The sequence below is a fragment of the Ranitomeya variabilis genome, chromosome 2 (genome assembly GCF_051348905.1).
Source record: "Ranitomeya variabilis isolate aRanVar5 chromosome 2, aRanVar5.hap1, whole genome shotgun sequence".
Lineage (NCBI taxonomy): Eukaryota > Metazoa > Chordata > Amphibia > Anura > Dendrobatidae > Ranitomeya > Ranitomeya variabilis.
In genome coordinates this window covers 351332751-351360391 of record NC_135233.1, presented here as the reverse complement: position 1 = coordinate 351360391, position 27641 = coordinate 351332751, and the positions used below count along the sequence as shown (strand labels likewise).

Genomic DNA, 27641 nt, shown 5'->3' with positions numbered 1-27641 from the left:
CCGGAGATCTAGAACTTGATGAGGAACTGAAAAAAAAGTCTAGAAAGTTGAATAACTTCTCATTCTCCCGTGATTATAGTTTATTTACCTAAACTCGGGAAAACCTTGTGTGGGTCACGACTTTATCTCAGTGAATGGGTTATTTTCCATAAAGTAACAACAGGATGCAGATTTTCCACAATACATCCGAGTTTGGCTCAAATCTAATTTTTCCTTAAACATCCATCAGTGTGATGATAGAAATGAAAGAACCTCAGTCCTTCACTCATCATTAGTCTTAAAGGGATATTCCCATCGTAAATATTAAGAGGCCACCACTTCATTCACATCTATGGGGGATGACCACTCCTTTTATAGGGAAAATATATCATTATGCCAGTTATGCAAGTAATCCATGAATAGGTCCCATAGAGTAATTGTAGAAGAAGACCCTCTATAGAACCCCTATTTGCCCTAAAAGGGGTCCCACAACTGAAAATCCTGCAGTAGAGATATAATACGAGGTGCGTATACATGACTAGGACCACACAACTATTTGACATTGGTTAAAAGAAAAATCCTTATGATTGTGTGGATAAAGTAAGAATCCCTCGAACGCGCTAATCTCTGGATTATGGACAAAAGGCGGACGTAGCGTAAGATGACTATCAACACATGGATTGTTCTTGACACATGGCCAAAAGCTATAACAACACTTGTGCCTTTATGGAGAAGGTTTCTGAGTGTTCACAGACTCTACTGTAATCGAATTACAAATATGTAGCTGTGACATCACCACACCCATGGGAGTCAAAAGCCTTTCACAGTGCGATGCAGCACTCCCCGCACGGAAGCAGGGGTGCACAGAGAAGTAAAGGGGGTTTGCGTCTCCATAAACATCTAAAAAAATGGACTTTTGCCTACTTAAAGGGGATCCATCACTTGCCATTACTATGTTTTTGTTTTATCTGGTGTAAATGCCTCTCTTCTCCTGAATCCAGCGTCGTTTTTCTTTTTCTCCTGCGACTCTCTATTCCCGAGATATAAACTCTTCTTTCTTGCATGTAAATCTAGTCTTGTCATTCAAATGGGCGTGGTCATCATGAAGGCAAGGTTGAATCCGACTTGGCTAACAAGACTAGATTTATATATAGGAAAGAGTGAGCCATATCTTGGGAACGGAGAGGCGCAGGAAGAAAAGAAAAACAACGTTGGATTCAGGAGAGCAAGGGCATTTCCACCAAGTAAAAAAAAAAAGCCAACATATTAATTGCAATACATAAGTCTTTAAATCAATCAGAATCCTCTACATTGATCACCGATTAACTATTTGCATGCTGATTGGTTTTGATTGGGGTACACAAGCACAAATTGTGAGCGTAGACCTCCATTGATTGAGCGAGAGGAAATCCGTAAGGCTCACCAAAAACCTATACAGGTATAAAGGTTTTCTCACTATTTTGCCTGGTCTAAGGGTATATTTAGGTACCCGAAAAATGGCCTCTGTGCTGTTAGTACATAACTTACTGAACTGGTATATAGCTATATGACAATATATTACGGAACAAATATAAAGACCTTTATATTATCAAAAAAGTATGTATTGTATTACATTAAATAGGTCGTCCTACAAAGGATATTCATCATCTATCCATAGTGTAGGTTATAAATAAGGTTTCTCAGCCCCCAAGACTCCACACTGCCCAAACCGTGGGCTCAGGACCCGTGTTTAGGGATTGTTGGAGCCCCAAGTGATCAAATAAGTCACCATATACATATATAGGATAAATGTAGATTGTGGGACAACCAATTGAAATAAAATGTAATAAACATACTTCTTCAAATCACTAACACATCTGTTATCCTCACAAATCTGTACAATAAATGTATCACATGTATGTCACTTTACAATGGAAACTACAACAAAAAAAAAGGAAAAACTTTTTCTTTCGGCAAAAGTTCCTGCAAATATTATATACATATATATACACCACACACATATGATTACAGGGGTATTCTAGTCCTTAATATCACCTGTCGACATCCCTAGTTGTTGTACATGACTTTTTGAGGGATGTGGGACTAGGGACCCATATTCTAACATTTTGAGGTTAATCCTCCAGAAATTAGAAAAGTTTATGGACACCTTCAGGGGCATTTTTGTTTACTCACGTGCATGTATTTAGAGTTTAAAAAAAAAATGCAATTGGTTTCGTGAAAAGTTTTGCAACATTTGCCACCTCTAGCCTCTGCACTGCATTCTGTCTATCGCTGGCTGCAAAGTGAGTTATCTAAGAATCAGTAAGTGAGCTTGCTCTGAGAGGGAGTGTGCAACTCTATTACCTGTCTTTTTCTGAGCTGCTTTTAGCTCCTTTATGACCGTGTTAAAATTCAGCTCTCTTTGATGTGATCTATAGTCATAAATCAGCAGATAAAAAGAGCTACGGAGTCTCCATCAGAATTACTGACCGGTTCTTAGTTAATTTCATTCTGCAGCCAACAATGTGATGGGAAACAAATAAAATACAACATTTTGCCAAATTTTTAATGAAATCCAATTCTAAAAAAAATGGTCTCTAATCTAAAATTTAGGTAAAAAAGAAACAGTGTCCACATCCTTTAACTTTTATCAAGTAATATATGTTAATGGATGGGATACCCCTTTAAAGCAGGCTATACTAAAACTCTTATTAGCCAAATATAGGCCATTAGAGAATACACTGCTAAAGCATTGCCGCAATTGCATAGCACAGGATGAAAGCTGTATAATGTCCGGCCAACTCAGCCAGGAGAACAGTATATAGCAGATCATCCCCACATCCCAATAGGATAAATGGCCATTATACACAGTCTGCCCTACACTATATAGACAGGTGAACACTTACCGTAGGAGGAAGACGGAGACCAGGTAACCCCAAATATTCTATTAAAACAGTCACACATTTTTCTGATTTTCGTTGCCCTATGTCGATAGTTCCCCAGCTGCTGTATATCCCACCGTAGACTCGCCACCGGGTACAACGTAAGCCAGGGCACACACAGAGAATGGCATATAACCCCTGTAGATTAACACAGCGGCCCAGTCAGCATTTCAGAAAAGCTGCTCGCAAACATCCACCATTGTCCAGCACGGGCTGGGTTTAATGAAGCAAAAGCAAAATCCCTTGTTTAAAGCTTTGGGGTGAGGGAGAATGGGACAGGCATCTAGACAAAACTGCAGCGCTAGTCTATCTACTGCGGATCATTTCACAAATGTGTGGACAGGTCAGTGAAAGGTGGTGGCAGATAAGTCAAGGGGAACAGACGCCTGCTTTGGAGGCATGCACAAATGTGTCTCCTACGTTTGGGTACAATACGTTTGTCCACCAATTAATTTACTGTATCTTTACAGGTCAAAAATTCTGTGCAGACATTATAATATATGTTTATAGTGACCAGATTGCCATTTTTGTGATACACACCTACAAGTGCCCAGTTACATCCTAGAGGTAAATCTGTCTTCTAAAAATCACCATTATAAAATAAAAAAAACACATCATACTCACCTTACTGATTCCCGAATGCGCCTGTTCCAATGCTTCCCCATGCCGCAACACTCTCTGTACTTTCCTGCAGCTGATTCCATGCTGTCTAGTCATATGACTACTGCAGCTAGTGATTGGGCTGGATGGGACCAGGAAGCATTATAATGAGAGTACCAGGGAATCAGTAAAATGACTGATTTCTTTTCAATTTTATATCCTTTTAACCTTTTTTTTCTTACCCTTTTCTATTGTCAGACATCCTCTCTGATGAAGAGCAAGAACTCAGGAACAGATTATTATCTCTGATTTGGCACATATACCATATACATGAGTACAACACCATAACCATCATCAGTACATGACTATCACTAGAAGCACCATCAGTACATGAATACAGCACCAGAACCATAATCAGTTCATGAATACAGTGAAGAAAAGAGGACGTCCAGCTTCACGATGTGCAAGAATACAAAAAATACCCTATAACGCGTTTCAGGTGCATAGCACACTTAATCAAGAACTATCAACAGTATATGAAAACAGCATCAGAACCACCATCTGTAAATGGATACACCAGGACCACCATTATCATAAATATATTATTATTTTGCTTTACATGTGAAAGGGGCAAATATAGACAAGTACAAAAACTTGAAAAAAACATGAGCACCAGAATCACCATTAGTTCATGAATACAGCACCAGAACAATCAGTACATGAATACAGTATCAGAACTATTAACAGTACTGGACTATAGAACCAAATCTTAGTACATCGATCAATTGTAATGTTATGTCTGCCCACACCATATATCTTTGCATCACAAATCTACAACTTCCAGTATGTCCTTAAAAATTAAAAGAAGATATTGGGGAGTTGTTATCAGTCATCTGACTGCTGTCATTACAGGAACCACAGTATTGATGTATTACACGCAAACAGTATCAGAAACAAACATTTAAACCCAGGTATCTTATAGGTGACGTCTTCTCTGATTGGAGTCGTTTGCTTTCTTTTCTTCTCCATCTTGTCCAGCTGCCATAACTTTTCACATCCACAACTCTCTGCAGACTTCTGTCTTCTTCAGTCTTCCGCAGCATATTATGACAGCCTCTGTAAAAATAAGTGTCATAATACTGAACCCTGTATAAAAAATTCTCCCCATTTTGTGACGCTGAATATACTGCCAATCACTATTCTGTCTGCACAAAATATGACCCCAACAGTCTCTTTTATGGTGCCTCTTCACTGTCCTTGCCTATAAAGTACGGCCTCTACACTGTCCTCCCTCATGAACTATAACTTCTAAACTGTCTGTCCATATGAGCTATAACCGACACATAGTCCTCACTTCACACTGTACCGGCTAGTTTCCATCTCCACACTTTGTACCCCTACCTCTCCATTACCCTTTTCACACTTTGATCCCACACTACCCCTGCAAGCTGCCCTTTTCTATACTGGGCCCCTCTCACATACTTCTCCACCCTCTAGCCCAGCCCACAAAGAGGTGACATGTTCATCTCGCCTCATAGCAGAAGCGGCCCCGTTACAGAGAGATTATGAAGAGCAAGTATGGCTGACAATGTTGAGTAAAAAGGAAATTTGAGATTTCTGCAATAACTCCGCCGCTCTGGTCTGTACTCACTCCTTCCCTTGCGTAAACCGAAAGGATTAAGGAGTCTCCAATTATAACAAGAGGGATTGTGGCTGCATCATTGAGTGATGTCGGATCACAAGTTGGAAAAAAAAAAAAAAGTTTATCCAGTAGCGAAATAAATCCTATTTCTCGTTGCCGTTGACCTACAACAAGCCTTATTTGGCCTGAATGGGGTCCTGCATGTTTTTCCTTGGTGTGAGGTAAACCAAGTGTTATCTATAGGAAAAGCATTATAAATTCTGTCCTTGTCACAACAGCCTCATGCAACCTGTAAACTAAGCAATGGTCTCAAGTAGTACCCTCTCATCAGCCCATACACATGCTCCATCATCGCTGCCCCTCCTCCGCTAGGCCCGGCATCCACACTGAAGATATTCGCTCACCATGTACTGGAATGTGCTAAACTTGTACATACGCTGCAATACAAATGTTTATTCTTAGATGGATCCCAACATAATGTAAAAGCTATTTCAGGACACACTCGGCTGCAACAATAAGGGAACACTACGGAATACTAGTAGACTCGAATGGTAATGGCGTTGTCTGGTTTGTCTCCCAATCTGAAGAAGCAGCTGCATAGTGTCTCTTTCTCTGAAAGTCCGAGGCGGTCTATATTATCCAGAAAACCTACTGATTTGAACACTATGTTACACCTTTGCACAAAACGGAACAGAAAAACTAAATTCTTAAATAAAAAGGGGTGAACACAGCTTTGGGGATAGGCAGGAAGAGGTGGGTTTATACACAGATCTCAAGGGCGGAGAGATGGGGATCTATCTACAGTGTCAAGGAAGACATAGGAAAAGAGGAAAGCACCTGAAGAGAAAATAAATGCAGGATAGAAGCTGCTCTGATAAATGACCCAATAAAGACAGCTGCACACATATCACATCCAGCCTATATTACAGGGAGGGGCACTCCCTGCAAGAAAAAAAAATAAATAAAAAAAAATATCAGAAACTTGGATCAGGCTGCAAACACCATATCCGAGGGTCTGCAAATGAAGAAATGAAGATTGCTTACAAACTTAGAAAAATGTTATTAACTAAAGCTAATCACGAACATATGTAAAAAAAAAAAAAATCCCATGTCAAAGTCAAGAGATTTTCAATGAAATTCTGATCAATTTATAAACTGGAATCCTTTCTAACAAAAAAAAAAAAAAAAAAAAAAAAATTGTCCCAAGCAGACGCCAACTCTTCTTTAGATATTCAGGAATGGTTGGTCATTGAAAAATGTATAATGGAAAGAAAGTAAAATGATAAAGAGGACCTGTCAAAAGGTCAAGAGTGGCCAGTTTTTGCTCTTATTTCATTGCCACTGTGCCCCTGAGTATTGTGTAATTTTTATCTTTTAAATGTGCCAAACAGATTTAGGCCGGCTCATTTAGTGCTAATTTTAGGGTCTTTACAAGTGGGCGTTGCTCACATGGTAATAATGCAAAGCAGCTAAAAAAAACACACCCCGGAGGATCCTGTAGGTCTTTATCCACACCTTTTTGTAAAGACCTTAAAAATGAACATTCAATAAAAAGACCAATATCTCTGGAACCGTATGGCAGATTTTGAAAAAAAATAAATAGTGAAGGAAGCAGTAGGAAGAATATGAGAAAAAAAACTGTCAGCATTTGACCTGGTGAAAGGTTCTGTAAGTACAGTGCTGCTCACCGTTATTGGTACCCTTTCATTTTTTTTTTCAGCTGGTATTTTCTACCACTCTTCCTTTGCAGTTTGTTCAAGCTCTTTAATTTTTGTAGGATTCTTTTTCCCAATTGCAGATTTCAGCTAACCCCAAAAGGTTTTCAATGGGATTGAGGTCAGGACTCATTTTAAAACAGTCCATTTTTCTTTTTTAACCATTCCTGTGTACTTTTGGATGTGTTCTTTGGGGTCATTGTCTTGCTGGAGGACCCATGATCTTCGAGTTTTTACTGTGTAGGACATTTTGCTCTAAAACCTCTTGATAATTCTGATTTCATGATTCCTGTGATATGGTAAAGGCCTCTAGCAGCAAAGCAACCCCACAGCATTATGGATCCTTCACCATGCTTAACTGCTGGTAGGGTGTTCTTTTCCTTATGTTTCATTGCACCGTCTGTTTGTGTTACCAAAAAGCTGTATTTAATCTGTCCACAGAACACTTTCCCAGAAGGATTGTGGTTTGTCAAGGGAGTCTTGGGAAAGATCCGCTGTGCCTTTTTTCTTCAGCAATGGTTTCTTCCTTAGCCTACGCCCACAAAGCTCTGCTTGGTTTAGTGTGCAGCTTAGGATACTTGTTGGCCTTGAGATGTTTGACGTGGTGTTTTTTTTCCACCATTCGCACAAACCTTCGAAGACATCTCGTCAATTTTCCTCTTATTCCCACTTCCATGGAGGTTCTTGACAGTAGCATGGTTGGCAAACTGCTACATTGCACACTGTTGAAACTGGGATACCAAGGTCTTTGGAGATGGCCTTATACCCTTTCGAAGTCTTCTATTTACTAATAGCAGTTCTGATGTCCTCAGACAGCTCCTTTGTCTTCACCATTGTAACAAAAGGAACATGACCTACCATTTAGCTTTTTAAAACACTGATGTTATCACTCATTGGCTATTTCTTGTCACATGGGCGCCAACAAATGTCATTTGCCACAGGCAAGTCAAAATGTGTTTCCTTACTAATGTAATGTAAAGAGTGCCAATACCAGTGTCACAGCAAGCTTTGTTTTGCTATTTTTCCCCTCCCATTGTTTTTTTTTTTTTATGTTAAATTGTTTATCATTTGCTCTTTTATATATAACACGAGTGCTCTATACCAAAAAAAGTACAACTGTTTCACTTGATTACTTTTTTTTTTAGGAGATATTCCACAATATGTACTTACACTTCACAGATGCCAAGAACAATGAGCAGCACTGTAAGATTTAGACATCTTATCTTTACAGAAGCATTTGTAACTGATTCTCCAGTCTTGGGCACATCTTGGTTCTGCACACCATATGGCTAATACCAGCAAGAAAATTGTATCATGGACAACATTTGATATTAATTGTAGTTTTTTTTTTTTATTGGTTTAACCCCTTCATGACCAGATGCATTTTCATTTTTTTTCAATCAATATGGCCATGTGAGGGCTTGTTTGTTTGCGATTTGAGTTGTACTTTTGAATGACACCATTGGTTTTAACATTATGTACTAGAAAATGGGGAGAAAAAAAAAAACTCCAAATGCAGTGAAAGTGCAATTCCATAATTTTGTCTTTTTTTTTTTACTATGTTCACTAAATGCTAATACTGACCTGCCTATTATGATTCTCCAGGTCATTACAAGTTCATAGACACCAAACATGTCTAGGTTCTTTTTTATTTAAGTGGTGAAAAAAAAAAAAAAAAAAAATTACAAATAGCCGGATTACTTACGGTAATGCTCTTTTAATGAGTCCATGACAGCACCCACTGGAGAGATAGGGATCCGCCCCAAGGAACAGGAAACCTACAGAGACATAAAAGGGGGCGGTCCCCCTCTCCTCCTCAGTTTAATTTCAGAGTACCCGGAGGACCGCCAGTGTTAGTCAATCATCACAATGTATCATCAGAATATAAACTTCATAGAAGTAATTACATTGGCTTTTATTAGGGAGGGATGTGACTGGGTGCTGTCATGGACTCATTAAAAGAGCATTACCGTAAGTAATCCGGCTATTTACCCTTCGCCATGACAGCACCCACTGGAGAGATTTCCAGAGACCAACACCTAGGGGGGACCACCGTGCTGAGGATAGTCCTGCCAAAGTGTAGGTCAGAGTCAGAAGACAGGTCGAGCCTGTAGTGATTATAGAAAGTGGAAGGAGCCAACCAAGTTGCAGCCTTACATATATCTTCGATTGGCACGTTCCCTTTTTCAGCCCAGGAAGAAGCCATGGCTCTGGTGGAATGTGCTTTGATGCCCTCCGGAGGTTCTTCGTTTTTCATGGAATAGGCCAACCGGATAGCGTCTCTTATCCACCTGGATAATGTTGCTCTTGTGACTCCATATCCTTTCTTTTTGCCCTGGAAGGATATGAACAGAGCCCTACTCTGCCTCCAACTACTAGTTTTCTCAATATATTGCAAAACTACTCTCCTGACGTCTAGAGTATGGAATTTTTGTTCTTCAGGAGTAGAGGGATCTTTAAAGAAAGTAGGAAGATGTATCTCCTGTGACCTGTGGAACTTCCCTGCTACCTTAGGAAGGTATAGGGGGTCCGGTTTTAAGATTAGTCTGTCATGAAATGTGAGAAGGTAAGGTTGATCTATCGACAAGGCCTGAATGTCGCTGACTCTTCTAGCCGATGTTAAGGCTACTAAGAAGGCTGTTTTTAACGACAAGTGTTTTAAAGATGCTGTGTCTATAGGCTCAAATGGGGATTCTGTTAGAGAGTCTAAGACTAGATTTAGATCCCACGGAGCTACTCTAGGTATGTGGACAGGAGTAACTCGTTCACAGGCCGTGATGAAGCGGGATACCCATTTATTACCAGCAATATTATGGCCATAGAGGGCACCCAGAGCGGACACCTGGACCTTTAGTGTGTTAACTGACAGACCTAACTCTTTCCCTTTCTGTAGAAATTCTAGTATAGATTTTATTGGGACTTCAGAGGGGTTTGAACTAGTATGGAACTGAAGAAACTTCTTCCATACTTTGGTGTAAATTTTTGTTGTAGATGGTTTCCTGCTAAGCAGGAGTGTATCAATTAGGCCTTTTGAAAACCCCCTGGAATTTAATATCTGCCTTTCAAATTCCAGGCCGTCAGGTGGAGGCTGTCCACCTGAGGGTGGAAGAAAGGTCCCTGGGAGAGAAGGTTTGGGATTGAGGGAAGGACCCAAGGATCCGTCACCGACATCGACCGCAGGCACGAGAACCATGGTCTCTTGGGCCAGAATGGCGCTATTAGTATTATCCTGGCCTGCTCTTCCCTGATTTTCCGTATTACTTGTGGAAGCAGAATTATCGGAGGGAAAGCATACGCCAGCTTGAATTGCCAGGGTGTTTGAAGAGCATCTAGAATGTCCGGGTGATCTGCACGGGACCGAGATGCGAATTTCTGGACTTGTTTGTTTTGTTTTGTAGCGAACAGGTCTATTTGGGGTTTGCCCCATAACAATGTTATCTTGTGGAAAATGTGAGGATTGAGACACCATTCTCCTTGATGAAGAGTGTGTCGACTTAGGAAGTCCGCTTGTTGATTGTCCTCTCCTTTGATGTGGACTGCCGAGAGGGACAACAGATGCTTTTCGGCCAGGATTAAGGTACTGTTTGCGGAAGACATTAGAGCGTCTGATCTTGTGCCGCCTTGTTTGTTTAAATACGCCACTGTCGTAGTGTTGTCTGAACAGATTCGGACGTGGCTTCCTCGTAGCTGTGGGAGAAATTGACGCAGTGCATAGTTTACCGCATTCAATTCTTTTAGGTTTGATGAATATAAATCCTCATTCTTATCCCAGGTTCCCTGGCAGAATCTATCTCCCATGTGTGCGCCCCACCCGTGGGGACTAGCGTCCGTAGTTATCGTGTGGGATGGTGATATTACCCAAGGGACACCCCCCGCTAGGTTGTTTTTATCTAGCCACCACTCTAAGGAGGATAAGACTTTCTCGGATAAAGTTATTTTCGATTCAAGGTGCCCCAGAAATTTTCTCTGTTCCCGAAGTATCTGATGTTGTAATGTTCGGGTATGAAGTTGTGCCCACTGAACGGCTGGAGTACAGGAGGAGAGGGATCCTAGCAAGGACATTCCTGCTCTCAGGGACATTTGAGGTTTGTGAATGGCCGCCACAACTTTATCCTCTATAAGAGATATTTTTTCTTGGGGAAGTAGACATTTTTGCTTTATGGAATCTAGACTAAATCCCAAAAATGTCTGAAGAGAAAGTGGGGTGAGTCTGGATTTTTTATAGTTGACGATCCAGCCCAGGCTTTCTAAGGACGAGACAGTGTCAGCTAATCGTTCCGCACACTGAAGGGATGAGTTTCCTACAACTAAAAAATCATCTAAGTAGGGAATGATTAATGTGTCTCTCTGGCGAAGGTAGGCCATTACTTCTAACATTACCTTCGTGAAGATCCTGGGTGCCGTGGAGAGACCGAAGGGCATGGCTGTATACTGGAAATGATGAATCTCCCCCTCAAGAGTTACTGCCACTCTTAAGTATTTTTGATACCTACTATGGATAGGGAGATGGTAGTAGGCATCTTTTAAATCAATGCCGCCCATTCTACAATTTGGAAAAAGGAGCTTAATGGCCGATCTAATAGACTCCATTTTAAACGTATAATTTTTAATAAACGTATTGAGTTTTTTAAGATTTATAATTGTTCGAAATGAACCATCGGGTTTAGGGATTAAAAATAACGGAGAGTAGAACCCTTTACCCTCTTGTCCCTTTGGCACCCTAACTAAAACATTTTTAACTATAAGACTTCTAATTTCCAGTTCAAGGGCCTTCTGTTGCACTGGTGAGGAAAGGGCTGTTAAAATAAAGGAATCATGGGGAATTTGGAGGAATTCTATTTTCATTCCTTCCTTAATAATATTTAGCACCCAGGAACTTGACGTGATTTTTCGCCATTGGGGAAAGAAAAATTTTAACCTGCCCCCTACTGGGGTGTCTGGTGTTTCAGAATTTGTTGTCTCTACGGAAGGGGGGGCCTTTGAACATAGTGCCACCCTGTTTTCCCTCTCTTGTGGCCCATCGTGACGATCTTTCATTTTGTGTTCTTTTCCCGAACGGCCTCTTCCTAAAGGTCTTCCTATAGAAAGGAATTGAGGGGTCAGGGAAGGCTTTTTTCCTCTCTTTTGCTTTTTTGAGGATCTCGTCTAATGCTTTCCCAAACAAAAACTCACCCTCACACGGAATAGCGCAGATCTTAGCCTTTGACTGCGTATCCCCCTTCCAGCTCTTCATCCATAACGCACGTCTGGCATTATTAATTAGACCGGCTGACCTTGCTGCGAGGCGAAGGGAGTCAGCTGAAGCATCGGCCATGAATGCTGCTGCACCTCTAATTAGTGGTATCGCATCCCGCAATTTTTGTCTGGAGACCCCCTGTTCGATTTGTTGATCCAGCTGATCAATCCACACAAGCATGGATCTAGCTGTGCACGTGCTGGCAATTGATGGCTTAAATATGCCCGTGGAAGCCTCCCATGATCGTTTCAGTGACGATTCTGCCTTCCGATCTAAAGGATCAGAAAGTAGGCCCGCATCCTCGACTGGTAGGGCTGACTGTTTTGAGGTGGAGGCGACTGCAGCGTCCACCTTAGGGATTTTAGTCCATGAAATTAACTCCTCATCATTAAAGGGGTACTTCCTTTTGGAGGCTGACGGGAGGAAACCTCTCTGGTCCTGTTTCTCCCACTCCCTCTTTATCAGAGCCTTAACCGCAGGAATTACTGGGAATGCTCTTCTCTTCCTCTCCGCCAACCCTGCAAACATGATGTCTTGTGCAGTTTGGTCGTCTTTTGTATCCTCACAACCTATAGTATTCCTGATGGACTTTACTAGGTTGTCCACCCCATCAAGAGGAAAACAAGCTCGACCCTCAATGTCGGAATGTGTTGAGGAAGAGGATGACGCCTGCGAGGAGTCTGAGTGGATAACGCCTTCCTCCTCGGACTCAGAGCTGGATATAGCCTTTTCTTTCCCGGATTTTTTAGGGGGGGTACTGGCTTGTGAGATGGCCTGTAATTCCTCTCTAATTATGGCCCGAATATCTGTGACCGACATAGATGGACTCTGCATTGTTTCCGCCATACACTGATTGCAGAGTTTTTTGGGGTGGGAATCTGGGAGAGGCTCGTCACATAACGCACATTGCTTGTGCTTAGATTTCTGTCTCTTTTTGGCCTGGGAGAAGAAGACATTTGTGGAAAAGGGTGTCAGCTTTATAGGCAGAGGGGAAATCACACTCACCCAGTGAAGCTGTACGGTACCGAAATAGGAGGCTGCGACTTTCTGGATCTTGAATCCTTGGTCTCACTCCTGTGGCTGGCATCTGAGGACCTTCTGCTGGCTGGCTCACCTGCTGGGTCCACAGTCTTGCCTGGGGACGACATGTTGCATCGCCTGTGCGTTTGCAACTTCCCCCTTTTTATAGGCCAGGATCCGGTCAGTAAACTTTTTTTTTTTTTTTACTCTGCAGCGGTGCACTGCGCATGCGCGAAACCGCGCTTTTCCCTCCACCGCTGTGTGAGTGACCCGGAAGTGCTCCTCTACTTCCGGGTCATTCTGGGGATTCTTACACCGCTCCACGCATGTGCGGCCGCCATTATCCCGGCCTGCGCTATGGAGCGGTGTACCGGCTGCCGCTGCAGCTGTGCCGCAGATCCCGGACCCTTTTACCTGGTGGTCCGCGTCTGGAGCCTGTTTCAAGCCGCACCTCTGCAGCGCTGCTCCTGTGGAATCGGCGTCATCTCTCCCGGACTCAGCCATCCCACATGCCGGCCAGACGAGGGGGGAGCCGTCTAACGGAATCTCCCCCGACGCTGCATCTGGACTGCATCCCCTGCCGTTCGCGCAGAAACCGCACAGGCGGATGCTCCTAGCCCAGGTATGATTTCTGTAGTCTTCAGAGATCCTGTCCCCTGGGAACAGGAAACCTAAACTGAGGAGGAGAGGGGGACCGCCCCCTTTTATGTCTCTGTAGGTTTCCTGTTCCTTGGGGCGGATCCCTATCTCTCCAGTGGGTGCTGTCATGGCGAAGGGTAAAAATTTGTTAAACAAAATTTGCACAATGTTCCAATACCGTCTCCATTTTTCATGATCTCGGGTTGGGTGAGGGCATCTTTTGCACACTGAGCTGACGTTTTTAAATTATACCATTTTGGTGCAGATACGATCTTTTGATCGCTCGTTATTGCATTTTTATACAATGTTGCGGTGAACACCAACGTAATTCTGGAGTTTTGACTTCTCGTTATACCGTTTAGCGATCGGGTAAATTTTTTTTATATTGATAGATTAGGCAATTCAGCAGTCCACACACAAATGGCAGAAGCGTATTAGTTAACTGGTAACTTGCTTGCAGAGATGCTAGCAGACTGGAGGTGTGACCAACACTAAGAACAGTCACAAGAAGTTGGTAATCTAGAATCTTGCTTGCAGAATGGAAAATCAAATAGATTAAACTTAAAAATAGCATGGATCGTAAAATGGAAGTCATGAGCACCAGAACATAATTAGACACCGCACAATGTTCTGTATATGGGTGCATGAGCCAGCCGGGTTACATGGGCAACTGATCACAATACCTGTCATGTGACCAAGGTTTACTCATTGCTGCTGCAACATTGCAGTGCAATATAAGTCAATGGGGTTGACAAGGTTGGATTGTGTGACTTGGCTGTTGCAGTACTCTCAGGGGGTCAATGTGAGAAACAATACTTTAAATAAATATGTTAAAAAAAAAAAATAAACGACATGACACCATTACTTTTTTTATTGCTTTGATTAAAACTTTTAAAAATTAAAAAAAAGAAAAAAACAAAAATACACATCTGATATCCCAATAATTAGGACAGCTACAAATTTTTAAACAGCCTAAAAAGAGCACCACAACCGACCATATAGTCCAATATAATGCAGTTTTATTGTATAAGATATAGAACTTTTTACTGTAAAAAAATAAATATAACAGGAAAATTTACAGGAGAAAAAAAAAATATAGAGAAAATCTAGATCACAATGTCAAGTTACAGGTTAAATACAAGAAAGTACAGAAAAATGTACCAAAGAAAGGGGACACGTACTCAGAAGCATATAAAGTGTGCGTTCACTGCTTTTTTTTTTTTTTTCACCAGCATGTTCATTATATGCACTACAACACAACAATTGCTGCACACTTTTACATTTCTGTTCATTTTGTGGTATATTTCACTCTTGCACTTGATTGGTTTTGTACTTTAGGTAATATCTGTGGAGTTACTTGTTTTGTGTGGCATTTATTGCTACTTATAAATATATGATCCGGTGTGATCTGTATCCCGTATGCACAGTACCTCTTTAACCCAGTCTTTATATGCTTTTGAGTACGCGTCCCTTTCTTTGGTACATTCTTGTATTTAACCTGTAACTTGACATTGATCTATATTTTCTCCTGTAAATTTTCCCGTTATAGAACTTTACTGTAATAATATATTTATGCAATAAAACTGCATTATATTGGACTATATGGTCGGTTGTGTTCAATATTTTGTCCGACTGTCCAGTGTCTTTTACACCGGTCCTATCTCTGGGTAGTAAGCACTAATACGTCACTGTATATTCACTCTACACGAATCCTTTCCTTACTCCCATACAAGCTTCCTTTGTGTTTCTCATTGAAATTTTAATCAAGCAGTAAATTGCAGTAGTGCTTGCTTTTACTTGCACTATCCAAAAATATGCTTCTTTGAAGAAGTTTCAATGGGATCTCTGTTTTTGAAGATGACTGTTCTATTATGAGCTGCTCCTTTGGATAGGTCATCAATATCTGATCAGTCTGACACTGTGCACCCCAGGAATCAGTTACCAGATCCAGTGGTGGATGGATGTAAACAGAACAATGCAATAATGGCAAATCATCTCCTCTTGAATCAGAGCTAATCTGTAGTACCTGCAGCAGTCACTACACATTGAATGGTGCTGTGCTCCCCTCCATCTGTTCAAGGTTCACAACCAGCCACAGTAGGATCTGATAACAGCCCATGGAGGAGATGAAGTAGCATCCCCACATGCCTGTTGGGAACCATCATGCTTGTGTCCTATTCATTAAATAAGCACACATGCTGAATATGTGCCGACTGTGCACACCACCATTCTGATATGAGTTGTGGCTGGAAGCAGTCAAAACGTGGTCTGGGCTGGATGGAGAATTAAGAGGGAAAGTGAATGACTCCAATCCAAGAGAGCAATCAGGCTTTCCCCATTAAGAATATATATATATATATATATATATATATATATATATATATAGAAACTTTTGTAACAGCCCCTGTACTTACAGACGTGATCTCATTTGACAAGATGGTGTGATAAACACCGTATTTTCCGCTTTGTAAGACGCACTTTATTACCCCCAAATTTGGGGGGGGAAATGGGGGTGCGTCTTACAAAGCGGATATACCGCTTACCGTTACAGGCTGGGATGAGGGGGGGGGGGGGGGGGGGGTGTCCGCTGCCGCCCGCCACTGCTGCTACCGCAGTCGCCCACCACCGCGGTTGTCCACTGCTGCCCCGGGTGATGCTGGAAACTCTGGTGCTGCGGGGCGGGGGCTCTGGCGACATTTTGTGAAAGACCAGAGCCCCCCGGCAGTTCGTCCATGCGTTCCTTCCTGTATGACTGACTCCAGGAAAATGGCCGCCGAAATCTCAGGAGATGAGATTTCAGCGCTGAGATCTCATCTCTCGAGATTCCGGCGGCCATTTTCCCGGAGTCAGTCATACAGGAACACATGAACGAACTGCCGGGGGGCTCTGGCCTTTCACAATATGTCGGCAGAGCCCCCGCAGCACCGGAGACAGCCCTGCAGCCCCCCTGCAGCACCGGAGCCCCCCCGCAGACTGCCTCATCCCAGCCTGCAGCACAGGAGCCCCCCTGCAGACCTCCTCATCCCAGCCTGCAGCAATGCTCCACTGCAGCCTCCAGCAACGACCCTGATCCACCGCAGCCACAACCCCTGGTAAGTAATAAGACGCATGGATTATAAGACGCCCCACCAATTTATTAAAAAAGTTTTTTCCCATTTTTCTCCTCAAAATTTGGGGTGCGTCTTATAATCTGGAGCGTCTTACAAAGCAAAAAATACGGTAAGTAGCTCTTACCTCCAATTCCAATTTGGAAGAGAGTGATGAACAATGCTCATAGCACCCCAGAGTTCCCAACAAATCTAGCCATAGATCCCTGGAGTTTAATGGAATCTAGAATATATGGCTGATAAAACTCAGACTACCCCAAACATTACCAGTCCGCCGGGCCAGAGCCGGTCACGTTTTGCAGCGATATCTTCCAAAGATCACTTTCCACAAATGCCATCTCTGCTGCCTGAGAAAGAATAGAGACAGTCATTGTACAGGCAAGACGTTACAAAGTTGACATTTATCTCCAAAGCACAGCATGATTTGTCGTCATCTGCAGTTGTGTACATACATCGTGGTTACTGTCGGGGTCTTATTCAGCCAGATCCAACATCCTCTTGCCGGGCAGCAGTGAAAAGACCCCAGTTCTTATTTGCACCCTCGTCACCTCCTTGCAAATTAAATTCTCGCAAGAAGGTAATTAAGATGCAAGTGATTGTTCTGCACAGAGTACACAGGTGTCGTATTGGGCATTGCTGGCACACATCACTCACCCATTTTTTCTGGGGTGACCCCACTCCTACATGGCTTGCAGGGTTTTATCTTCAGCTAAATGCAGCCTCTGCCCTTCAGGTCACAGCCATGGAGAGGATGGGACTCTAAACGAGAGCAAATGTTAACTAGAACCAATAGTAATTCAGACAGAATAATATCACATCTTTCTGCAAGGTTTAGGAAGACTTCTCAGCCATGCACTGCACCCTGAGAAATAAAACATCTTAAATGGCCTCCTCAGTAAGGAAGAGGACCGAAACTCTAGCACCAGATATTGGGGTGGGTAGCATCTTAAGTCAATATCAACCCTTTAAAAGGGTCTCATCACATGACTTATGATACAGCCAACCCCAGATCTACATTTGCAGGCAGATGTTTTGGGTTCTCACCTTCCCATCAGTGCAGAGTAAGGCTACTTTCACACTAGTCCATCGGTACGGGCCGTCGCAAACCGTCGGCCCGACAGACAGTGTGTTAATGTAGCTCAACGTGGGCAGCGGATGCAATTTTACAACGCATCCGCTGCCCATTGTGAGTTCTGGGGAGGAGGGGGCGGAGTTTCAGCCGCACATGCGCAGTCGAAAATGGCGGCCTCGACGCACAAAAAAAAAAAAAAAATGTTTCATGGAACGTTTGTGTCGACGGTCCGCCAAAACACGACACATCCGTCACTAATGAAAGTCTATGGAGGGGGGAAAAAAAAAAAAAAAAAAAAAAAACACGCATCCTGCGGGCAACTTTGCAGGATGCGTTTTTTTCTCCAAAACTACGCATTGCGACGTCGGTCACACAACGCTAGTGTGAAAGTAGCCTAAGAGACAGGTTCTCTCAAAACACTCCTAAAGCCTGCCGCAAAAAGTCATCTGCCATTACGTGCTGTCCAACAGACCCACCATAAATGAAAGCCCACATATTTCTAAGGCTGGTTTCACATTTGCGGTTGTGTCCGCAGCGTTTGTACCGCATATATCCGCATGCGTTTTATATTCCTATATTTAACATTAGGGATGCATGAGTTTCTGCCTTTTCGCGTTTTGCCGCGTTTGACGCATGCGTCGTTTCGTCGTTTGCGGCTTGGCGTGGAAATTCAACATGTAGTAATTTTTAGAGGTGTCAATTTGCCGCCTGGAAACGCATGCGGTCGATTGCGACAAAAAAAACACATCGCTGTCTATATGAACGCATGCGTTCCACAAAAAAAACAAACAAAAAAAAAAACACAACATGTCTAGACACTGATAAGCCACCCCCCACATACAAGGTGATAAGAGAGGGTGTGGACAGTTGCAGGTCACTTCTCACCAGACAGCCAAGCAGAGCAGACAGACCACAGCACCTTGGAGCAAACAAGCCTCTGAACAATGTGAGTATATCCTAGCCAATGCCTTTATTTTCTAATTTCTTCCTGTACAGGTCCTAGTTTCTGCCATTTCCTTCTTTCTACATGCATCAGAATGTCTACTCCAGATTCTTCTCATGAGGAGTTTCTTCCTGGGTCGTCTGAAGTCGAGCATGTCAGTGAGGCGAGTACTTGCCTCGTCAGATTGGTAAGTATTCACTGTCACATCTACCCCATGTGACAATTTAATTTTTTTTTTTTTTTTTTTTTTTTTTTTTTTTTTTTAGAGCTCTTCTACTGCGGCAGAGACAGGGCAGGAGCAGCGGAGTCAAGGTCCGGTGGAAAGACGGCAGCGGGTACGTATACAAGGCTGACTTATCTTGAATCTTCCTTTCCATTCGTATTTCTTTACTTTCTTCTGGAATCCTTTTGTATGTTGACTTTCCTATTCATGCCATTTCTCAGCATCTTTTCTCTCTCTTTTCCTTATGTTAATTGAGCAAACTTTAATGACCATTTAATTTTTAGGTTTCACAACGGGAGGATGATCTTATTGAGAATGACCTCATCTCCCTGGTCCCGTTGTGGGACACCCGGGATCCACTGCACTCAAACAACGTCACGATCCGGCGCTTATGGAATGAGGTGGCCAAAGAGATGTGGGATGGCTGGGACAACGCCCCGACTTGGGTCCGAAATGCATTTGGTAAGTATTGCACTGCAGTGTGAAGCAGCAGAGACTTTGGCCATGCTCACTCGACTGTGTGATGAAAGAAACTCTCAGGAGTTTGTCATCACACACAGTTGTGTGAGAACGGCCAAAAGTCCTTTTTCTGACCACAATTTATTTATTTTTTTAACAGTGGCCAAAGTCAAAACACGTTGGCGTTCGATGAAGGACCGCTTCAACAAGGACCTGCGTCAAGAGAGCCGTGTTCCCAGTGGTTCAGGAGCAAGGATCAGAAGATAAAAATGCCAGAACTCGATGGTATTTGTAAGACCGGTCCTTGCCCAGAGAACGCAAGTATTTATCACGTGCATTAGGTTGTATTGTCATAAACTGTATTTTTATATTCCACAAGATTTTGCGTCTGGTTAATATTTGGTATTAATTTTCCTTTCCTTTTTTCACAGCACATACAGCACTACTGTTGGCCCAGGTTCTGGAGCGGTTCTTCATCCGACAGCCACGGACCCATCCCAGCCATCCAGCAGCGCAGCAGCAAGTGGGCCTTCCACAGTAACTGAAGACCAGGGAGCTGGTTCATCAGGTCTTCCCCTTTCGCAGTCCTCTTCCACTGCCCCTTTTTTTGGGGCTCCTCCCGGCAGCGGGCTTCGGATAGGTCACTCATGCCCGAGTTTTTGCAATTGAGCTCGGTTTTACACGAAGCAATCAAGGCTTTGGGTGACCGAATGGATGTTTCACATAGCCTCTTGAATGCACGTATCCAGGAGGTCAGAAAATAATTTTTTTAACCAAATTGGAGCAGGGCATGTCGGAACACCTTACTCCTGATCTCCAGCTGAGTGTCATGCAGGCCTGCAATGCTGCTTACGTGCAGGCTATGCAGCAGAGTCGGTATTTCCAGCAGACAGTGTCGGCATATCCACCTGTGCCTTCACTGTCACGATTGTCCTCAATGCCGACCTCTGCTGCATACCACTGCACGGCCACCTTAATTCCTTCCACAGCCGGACACCACTACAGCACCACCACCATGCTGAGTGCAGTTGGACATCCACCACCCCAACCACCGCTGCTCCTGCTTGGACCTCCTCCACTGACACCACGATGCAGCAGGACCCTGGCATGGCCTTCCGCTCTACGAGTACTATGGACTCTGGCATGGCTGCACGCTCTACGAGCGCTATGGACTCTGGCAAAGTGCAGCCGGACCCTGCCAGGTCACCCACCACATGAGCCCACCAAGACCTCCCACAAACAAAAAAAAAAACAAAAAAATAAAAACCCACACGACTCTTAGCATTCCTCCCCCTTCACCTCCCAATGTGTCTGTAATGTTTGGTTTGTCTCACCCTTCCAGTGCGTCTCAAGCCTCTCATGTGTCAAGCCCCATCCCCGAACTACCAGACCCCAGTAGTTTCATTGCCCCTTCGCCTGCCACCTCTGCGTCGTCCACGGTTAGCCAGGCCTCAGTGCTTCACACTCCACGTTTACATCACTCTACCCCAAGCCGGCGCAGTTAAATAAAGTTTTTTGGTTGTTAAACACCGGATTACGTACCGGTAATGCTCTTTTATAGAGCCACGACAGCACCCACTGAGAGAGGGGATCCGCCCCTAGGAACAGGAAACCCTACGGAGAGATAAAAGGGGCGGTCCCCCTCGCTCCCACAGTTTGGGTTACAGAGATTGCGAGGAACCGCCCACAAGTTTTAGTAGGTCATTCTATATTAACATTTCATCTTTGACTTAATCACGTATATTTACAAGAACCAATCACCCTTATCAGTGCTCATATGCAAATTAATGTATATAAGGGAGGGAAGTAAAGGGGTGCTGTCGTGGCTCTATAAAAGAGCATTACCGGTACGTAATCCGGTGTTTTCTCTTCGCCACGACAGCACCCACTGAGAGACTTTCAGAGATAGTTATTTGGGGGGGGATTATCGTGTTAAGAACTGATCTACCGAAACACAAATCAGTGGAAGCAGATAGATCTAATCTATAGTGACTATAGAAGGTAACAGGCGAAGACCAGGTTGCGGCCTTACATATGAGTTCTATTGGAACCTCTGCTCGCTCTGCCCAGGATGATGCTATCGCCCGGGTTGAATGTGCCTTTACAGTCTCAGGTGGATCTTCCCCTTTAGATGAATAGGCCAGGTATATCGCCTCCCGAATCCATCGAGATAATGTGCCTTTTGTGACACCAGCTCCTTTCCCTTGACCCTGGAAGGAAACAAAGAGAGCCCTGCTCTTCCTCCAGGCGCTAGTCCTGTCTAAGTAAGTCATTACAGCCCTTTTCACATCTAAGGTATGGTATTTCTCCTCTTCCTGATTTGTAGGATTATCATAAAAAGTAGGAAGAAGAATTTCTTGAGATCTATGAAATTTAGTACACCTCTTAGGTAGGTAGGAAGGGTCTGTTTTCAGGACGATTCTATCTGGAAATATTGACAGAAAGGGAGGATCTACTGATAGTGCCTGCATGTCACTTACCCTTCTTGCCGATACTAATGCGACAAGAAGAGCAGTTTTGAGAGTAACGTGTTTAATGTGAGCTGAGTGTAGTGGCTCAAATGGGTGACCTGTCAAGGCTTCAAGGACTAGATTAACATCCCAAGGCGGTATGCGGGGAATCTGAACTGGTTCTGACCTCTGGCAGGCTGAAATAAATCTAGTTATCTACCTATCACCCGCTACATTGTGACTATACAATGCCCCTAGAGCAGAGACTTGTACTTTTAAGGTATTAACTGAAAGACCTAAGTCACGTCCTTTCTGGAGAAATTCTAAAATGTTAAGTATAGGAATTTCGTTTGACAAGGCCAATGGATAAAGACTTAGAAACTTCCTCCATACTCTTACATATATAGAAGTAGTGGATCTTTTCCTACTTAATAATAGAGTATTACCGTATTTTCCGGCGTACAAGACGACTTTTTAACCCCTAAAAATTGTCCCAAAAGTCGGGGGTCGTCTTATACGCCGGGTACGGCGTGTGCAGGGAGCGATCCTGGATGATTCCCAGGGTCTGAAGGAGAGGAAACTCTCCTTCAGGCCCTGGGATCCATATTCATGTTAAAAATAAAGAATAAAAATAAAAAATATGTATATACTCACCCTTCCGAGAAGCCTGGGTCTCACCGGTGTAAGCGTCTGCCTCCGTTCCTAAGAATTGCAGAGCGTGAAGGACCTTCGATGACGTCACGGTCAGGTGACTGGTCACATGAGCGGTCACGGACCAATCACAGGCCAGTCACCTGACCGTGACATCATCGAGGGTCCTTCTTGCTGCAATTCTTAGGAACGGAGGCAGACGCTTACACCGGTGAGAGCCAGGCTTCTCGGAAGGGTGAGTATATACATATTTTTTATTTTTATTCTTTATTTTTAACATGAATATGGATCCCAGGGCCTGAAGGAGAGTCTCCTCTCCTTCAGACCCTGGGAACCACACGCTGTATAAGATGACTGGGCTTATAAGATGACCCCAGTCTTATACAGCGGGCATATCCCAAATTCCATATTTTATATGGAAAAGTTGGGGGTCGTCTTATACGCCCAGTCGTCTTATACACCAGAAAATACGGTAATCACTTGATCAGAGAAACCCCTTAATTTCAACAATTGCCTCTCAAATTCCAGGCTGTCAACCGTAGACCCTTCACATGAGGGTGGTTGAATGGCCCCTGGAAGAGAAGATCCTGATCCTCTGGGAGAATCCATGGATCTGAGATGGACATAGCTCTGAGCAGGGAGAACCATGGTCTCTTTGGCCAAAATGGGGCAATCAGGATTATATTGGCTTTGTCCTCTCTTATCTTCCTGATTACTGTTGGTAGAAGTATCAGAGGAGGAAAGGCATACGCTTTCTGAAATGTCCATGGTACCTGGAGAGCATCGAGAAAATCGGGTTTGTCGGATTGGAACATTGAAGCGAACCTTTTTAATTGCCTGTTGTCTCTTGTAGCGAAGAGATCTACCTCTGGTAAACCCCATTTTACGGTTATCATTTTGAAGATTCGATGATTTAAAACCCACTCCCCTTGGTGGAGGGTATGGCGACTGAGGAAGTCCGCTTTTGAATTGTCCACTCCTCTGACATGTAGTGCTGATAGAGACAGTAGATGTTTCTCGGCTATAGTTAGGATTTCTTCGGCTATAGACATGAGTGTTCCTGATCTTGTTCCTCCTTGATGATTGATATAGGCTACTGATGTCATGTTGTCTGACAGAATCCTTGTATGTGTTCCGTGTAGCTGCGGAAGGAATTCACAAAGAGCGTGATGGATAGCTTTCAGCTCTCTTATATTAGATGAGTCGTCTGACTCCGTAACCGACCATAGACCTTGGGCTACCTGATCTCTCATATGTGCTCCCCAACCACTAGGACTGGCATCCGTGAATATTGTGTTTGAAGGTTTAACTACCCAGGGGACCCCACTAACCAAGTGATCTGGTTCTAGCCACCAGGATAGAGATTTAATTACGTCTTCAGAAAGGGAAATTTTACCTTCTAGATGACCTTGTAATTTTATTTCCTCATGTAAAATTGCATATTGTAAACACCTTGAATGAAATTGGGCCCATGGTACTGCTGGGATACATGACGTGAAGGAGCCAAGGAGGGACATGCCTTGTCTTAAAGATATTAGAGGTTTATCTATTACCGACTGTACCTTATTTCTTATTGTCAATTGCTTGGATTGTGGTAGGAAACATTTTTTGGCTTATGGAGTCTATTATAATTCCCAAGAATGTTTGTCGAGTAGTTGGGAGAAGTCTAGATTTTTCCCAATTCACCAACCACCCTAGCCTCTGCAGGGACGAGACCATATTACACAATCGTTGGTGACATTGTGAAGGGGAACTTCCTACCACTAAAAGATCATCAAGGTACGGAATTATGAGGGTATCTTTTACTCTTAGGTATGACATTACTTCCGACATTAACTTAGTGAATACCCTTGGAGCTATTGATAGTCCAAAGGGCATTGCTGTATACTGAAAGTGTCGTATACGTCCATTCAACACAATCGCCACGCGGAGATATTGTTGATGTTCTATAAAAATTGGCAGATGGTAATACGCATCTTTTAGGTCGAGTACCGTCATAAAACAATGGGGAGACAACAGTTTTATGGTGGATCGGATAGACTCCATTTTAAAGGTTTGATTCTGCAAAAAGGTGTTCAATTTTTTAAGGTTCAATATGGTTCTGAAAGATCCATCTGGCTTTGGGATTAAAAATAGAGGGGAATAGAACCCCCTTTTTTTGCTGAAGAAATGGGACTTCCACCAAAACCCCTTTGGCTAGAAGGTTCATTACCTCCTGCTCCAAAGCCTCCTGTTGTAACTGGGTTTTTAAAGAAGTCAATAGAAATGAGTCCGGCGGGACTCGGGAAAATTTTAATTTTAGGCCGAAGGTGATGATACTATTTGCCCAAATGTTCGAAGTTATTTTCTGCCATTGATCTGAGAAGGAAGACAATCTACCTCCGACAGGCAGATCTGTTCTAACGGGGTTTTTCCTCAGTTTTGTAAGGGCGCTTCCCAAAAAGTGCTCCTCTCTGTCTGGTGTCTCTAGTGGCCCAGCGATCTTGGTTCTTGAAATCCTTCCTCTTGTTAAACATGGGCTTTCGGAACGCCCTCCTATAAGATGGAAGGTAATTATTATTAGGGAAGCCCTTTTTCCTCTCCCCTGCTTTAGTCAGGATCTCGTCCAGCTTAGTACCAAATAGGTACTCACCCTGACATGGAAGACCACACAATTTGGATTTTGTCTGGGGATTGCCTTTCCAGCCCTTAAGCCACAGGGCTCTACGTGCTGCATTAGTCAGCCCCGCCGACTTGGCCGCTAAACGTATTGAATCAGCAGATGAGTCTGCCAGGAAGGCTGTAGCACCCCTAATTAAAGGTATAGAGGCTCTCAACTTGTCTCTAGAGAGACCGTTTTTAAGTCCTTCTTCCAAGTCACTTAGCCAGACTAGCATGGACCTAGCGGTGCATGTAGCTGACACAGCCGGTTTTAGGGCTCCCGCACAAGATTCCCACGCTCTTTTAAGGAGAGAGTCGGCTTTGCGGTCCAGAGGATCTTGTAGTGAACCCGAATCCTCCACAGGTAGCAGGGATTTTTTAGATGTGGAAGCCACTGCTGCGTCTACTTTTGGGGCTTTTGACCAGGTCGAGAATTCCTCATCATTAAAGGGATAACGTCTCTTTGAAGATGGTGGTAATCCCTTCTGCCCCTGGTTTTCCCACTCTTTTTTTAATTAAATTTTTTACTGCTGCTATCACCGGAAAGGAGGGTCTTTTCCTTTCGGACAGCCCAGCGAACATTATGTCCTGCTGTGTTTTAGGGGTCTTAGAATCCTCGATGCCCATAGTGTTACAGACGGATTTCACCAGGTTATCTATACTGTCGGTGGGGAAGCACGTATCTTGATCCTCATCCGAGGAAACATAATCCCTAGAAATATCCGAATCTGCATTCTCTAATTCGGAAGATTGGTCAGATATGGGTGAAACATACTCTCTTGTCCCCTTAGGACGCGTTTCTTTTCCTGAACTATGCAGGGCTTGTAGTTCTTCTCTAATCAACACTCTAATGTCCTCAGATTTAACCGAGGCCTCTTCCCGTAAGGTGGAATCAATGCATGGTTTACAAAGTTTCTTTGTGTAACTATCCGGAAGGGGCTGAAGACATATCGCACACTGTTTGTGTTTCGTTTTTTCAGTACATTTTGCCTAGAGTGTTAGAGAAGAGGGGACAGCAATCAGCTTAATAGGGTAGATGTACACTCACCCCAGTGAAGCGTCTGTGAAGGTACCGGCTGACGAGGAGGAGACTGCAGAGGCTTGCTCTTTTTAGAAGATCCGCTCCGCTTGGAGCGGCTGCTGCTGCTGGTATGGCTGTGAGGAGTAGTTGCGGTGGCCTCAATAGAAGACATCGCAGGGTCCTGTGCCGAATCCATATTGGACGCCGGAGCGTTACTGCCGGCGTCCTTTTCACATGGGGGCCGCCATCTTCTTCCTGTTGAACCCGGAAGTGCTAATCACTTCCGGGTCGCGGCCATATTCCATATGCCCGCGCTGTCACCGGCACCAGCGCCGTCTCCTCCCTCTCCTCGGAAGCTTTTTAGCTTATACTTCCGGGGGGCATACTGGGGCTCCACGCCGTATAAGCGCTCGCCGAGGACGGCGCAGCATTCCCCAACTACAGCGCTAACTCCCCGCAGACGTTCTGGATGAATTTCTGTGAGCCAGCACTCTCCAGCCCTGGCCTCACAGCGTCTGCCAGCAGAGGGGGGAAGCTGACACCAGGACCCCCGACGCGGCTTCCAGCTCTGAAACCCTTGCCGTCCTCACAGGTAAACCGCGCAAGCGGCATCCAGGCTAGGTCTTCTCCGTGGATTCCCATAGGAACAGGAAACCAAACTGTGGGAGCGAGGGGGACCGCCCCTTTTATCTCTCCGTAGGGTTTCCTGTTCCTAGGGGCGGATCCCCTCTCAGTGGGTGCTGTCGTGGCGAAGAGAAAAAAATACATACAATTTGATTTGCCAAAATTAGGTTTGGTTTATTGTGTCCAATCGCTGCCGGCAACACACCGTGCGCCAACTAAGAAACTTCGCCACACACTTACTTTTTTGGGCCACATCTCTCCAGTAGTTATATATTAAAAAAAAAATAAATAAAAAAAAAAAAAAAAAAAAAAAAGCAGCTTTGTGTGTCTTTAGTATACAGATATGAGGTGGGCCCAAAAAATTTAGATGTATTATCTCCATAATCTCTTCTTTCTGCTTAGTCTGTGACTAGTGTGGCAGTCTGAAGAGAAAATGGTGGCAATACAGTGCAGACCTCTACTGAACAGGTCAGGTGTCAAAAAACTCATTGGTTGGGACACCTGACCTGGTGAGTATAGAACTGCCTTGTATAACCACCATTTTCTCTTCTTTGTACATAATCTATTACACAAAAATTGAAGGGACGATTGTGATCACACACACAGCATATCCATGCTCAGCTGCACAGGTGTCAGAAACACGGGTATTACATACCTGGTAATGTGTTTTTTCATGAGACATGACGGCACCACGAGAGA

General features: G+C 43.7%; 1 protein-coding gene across 6 annotated transcripts in view; it reads right to left on the bottom strand.

Annotated features, from left to right (window-relative positions):
* Window positions 1-4038: 4038 nt before the first annotated feature.
* Window positions 4039-27641, bottom strand: part of LOC143805858 (lamina-associated polypeptide 2, isoforms alpha/zeta-like) — a 36192-nt gene continuing 12589 nt past the window's right edge. The window contains exons 3-6 of one of the 6 annotated variants that reach the window (XR_013221346.1): window positions 17514-17618; window positions 17127-17206; window positions 5980-6084; window positions 4040-4616 (exon numbers count right to left, since the gene is read on the bottom strand). Coding sequence is in view for 2 of the 6 variants with exons in the window: in XM_077285584.1 (XP_077141699.1) it covers window positions 8842-10326 (1485 nt within the window). In the remaining 4 variants the exon portion in view is untranslated. Of the gene's footprint in view, window positions 4617-5979; window positions 16091-17126; window positions 17207-17513; window positions 17619-27641 lie in introns of those variants that run through there. The other 5 variants (XR_013221347.1, XR_013221345.1, XR_013221348.1 and 2 more) reach the window with 5 other exon arrangements.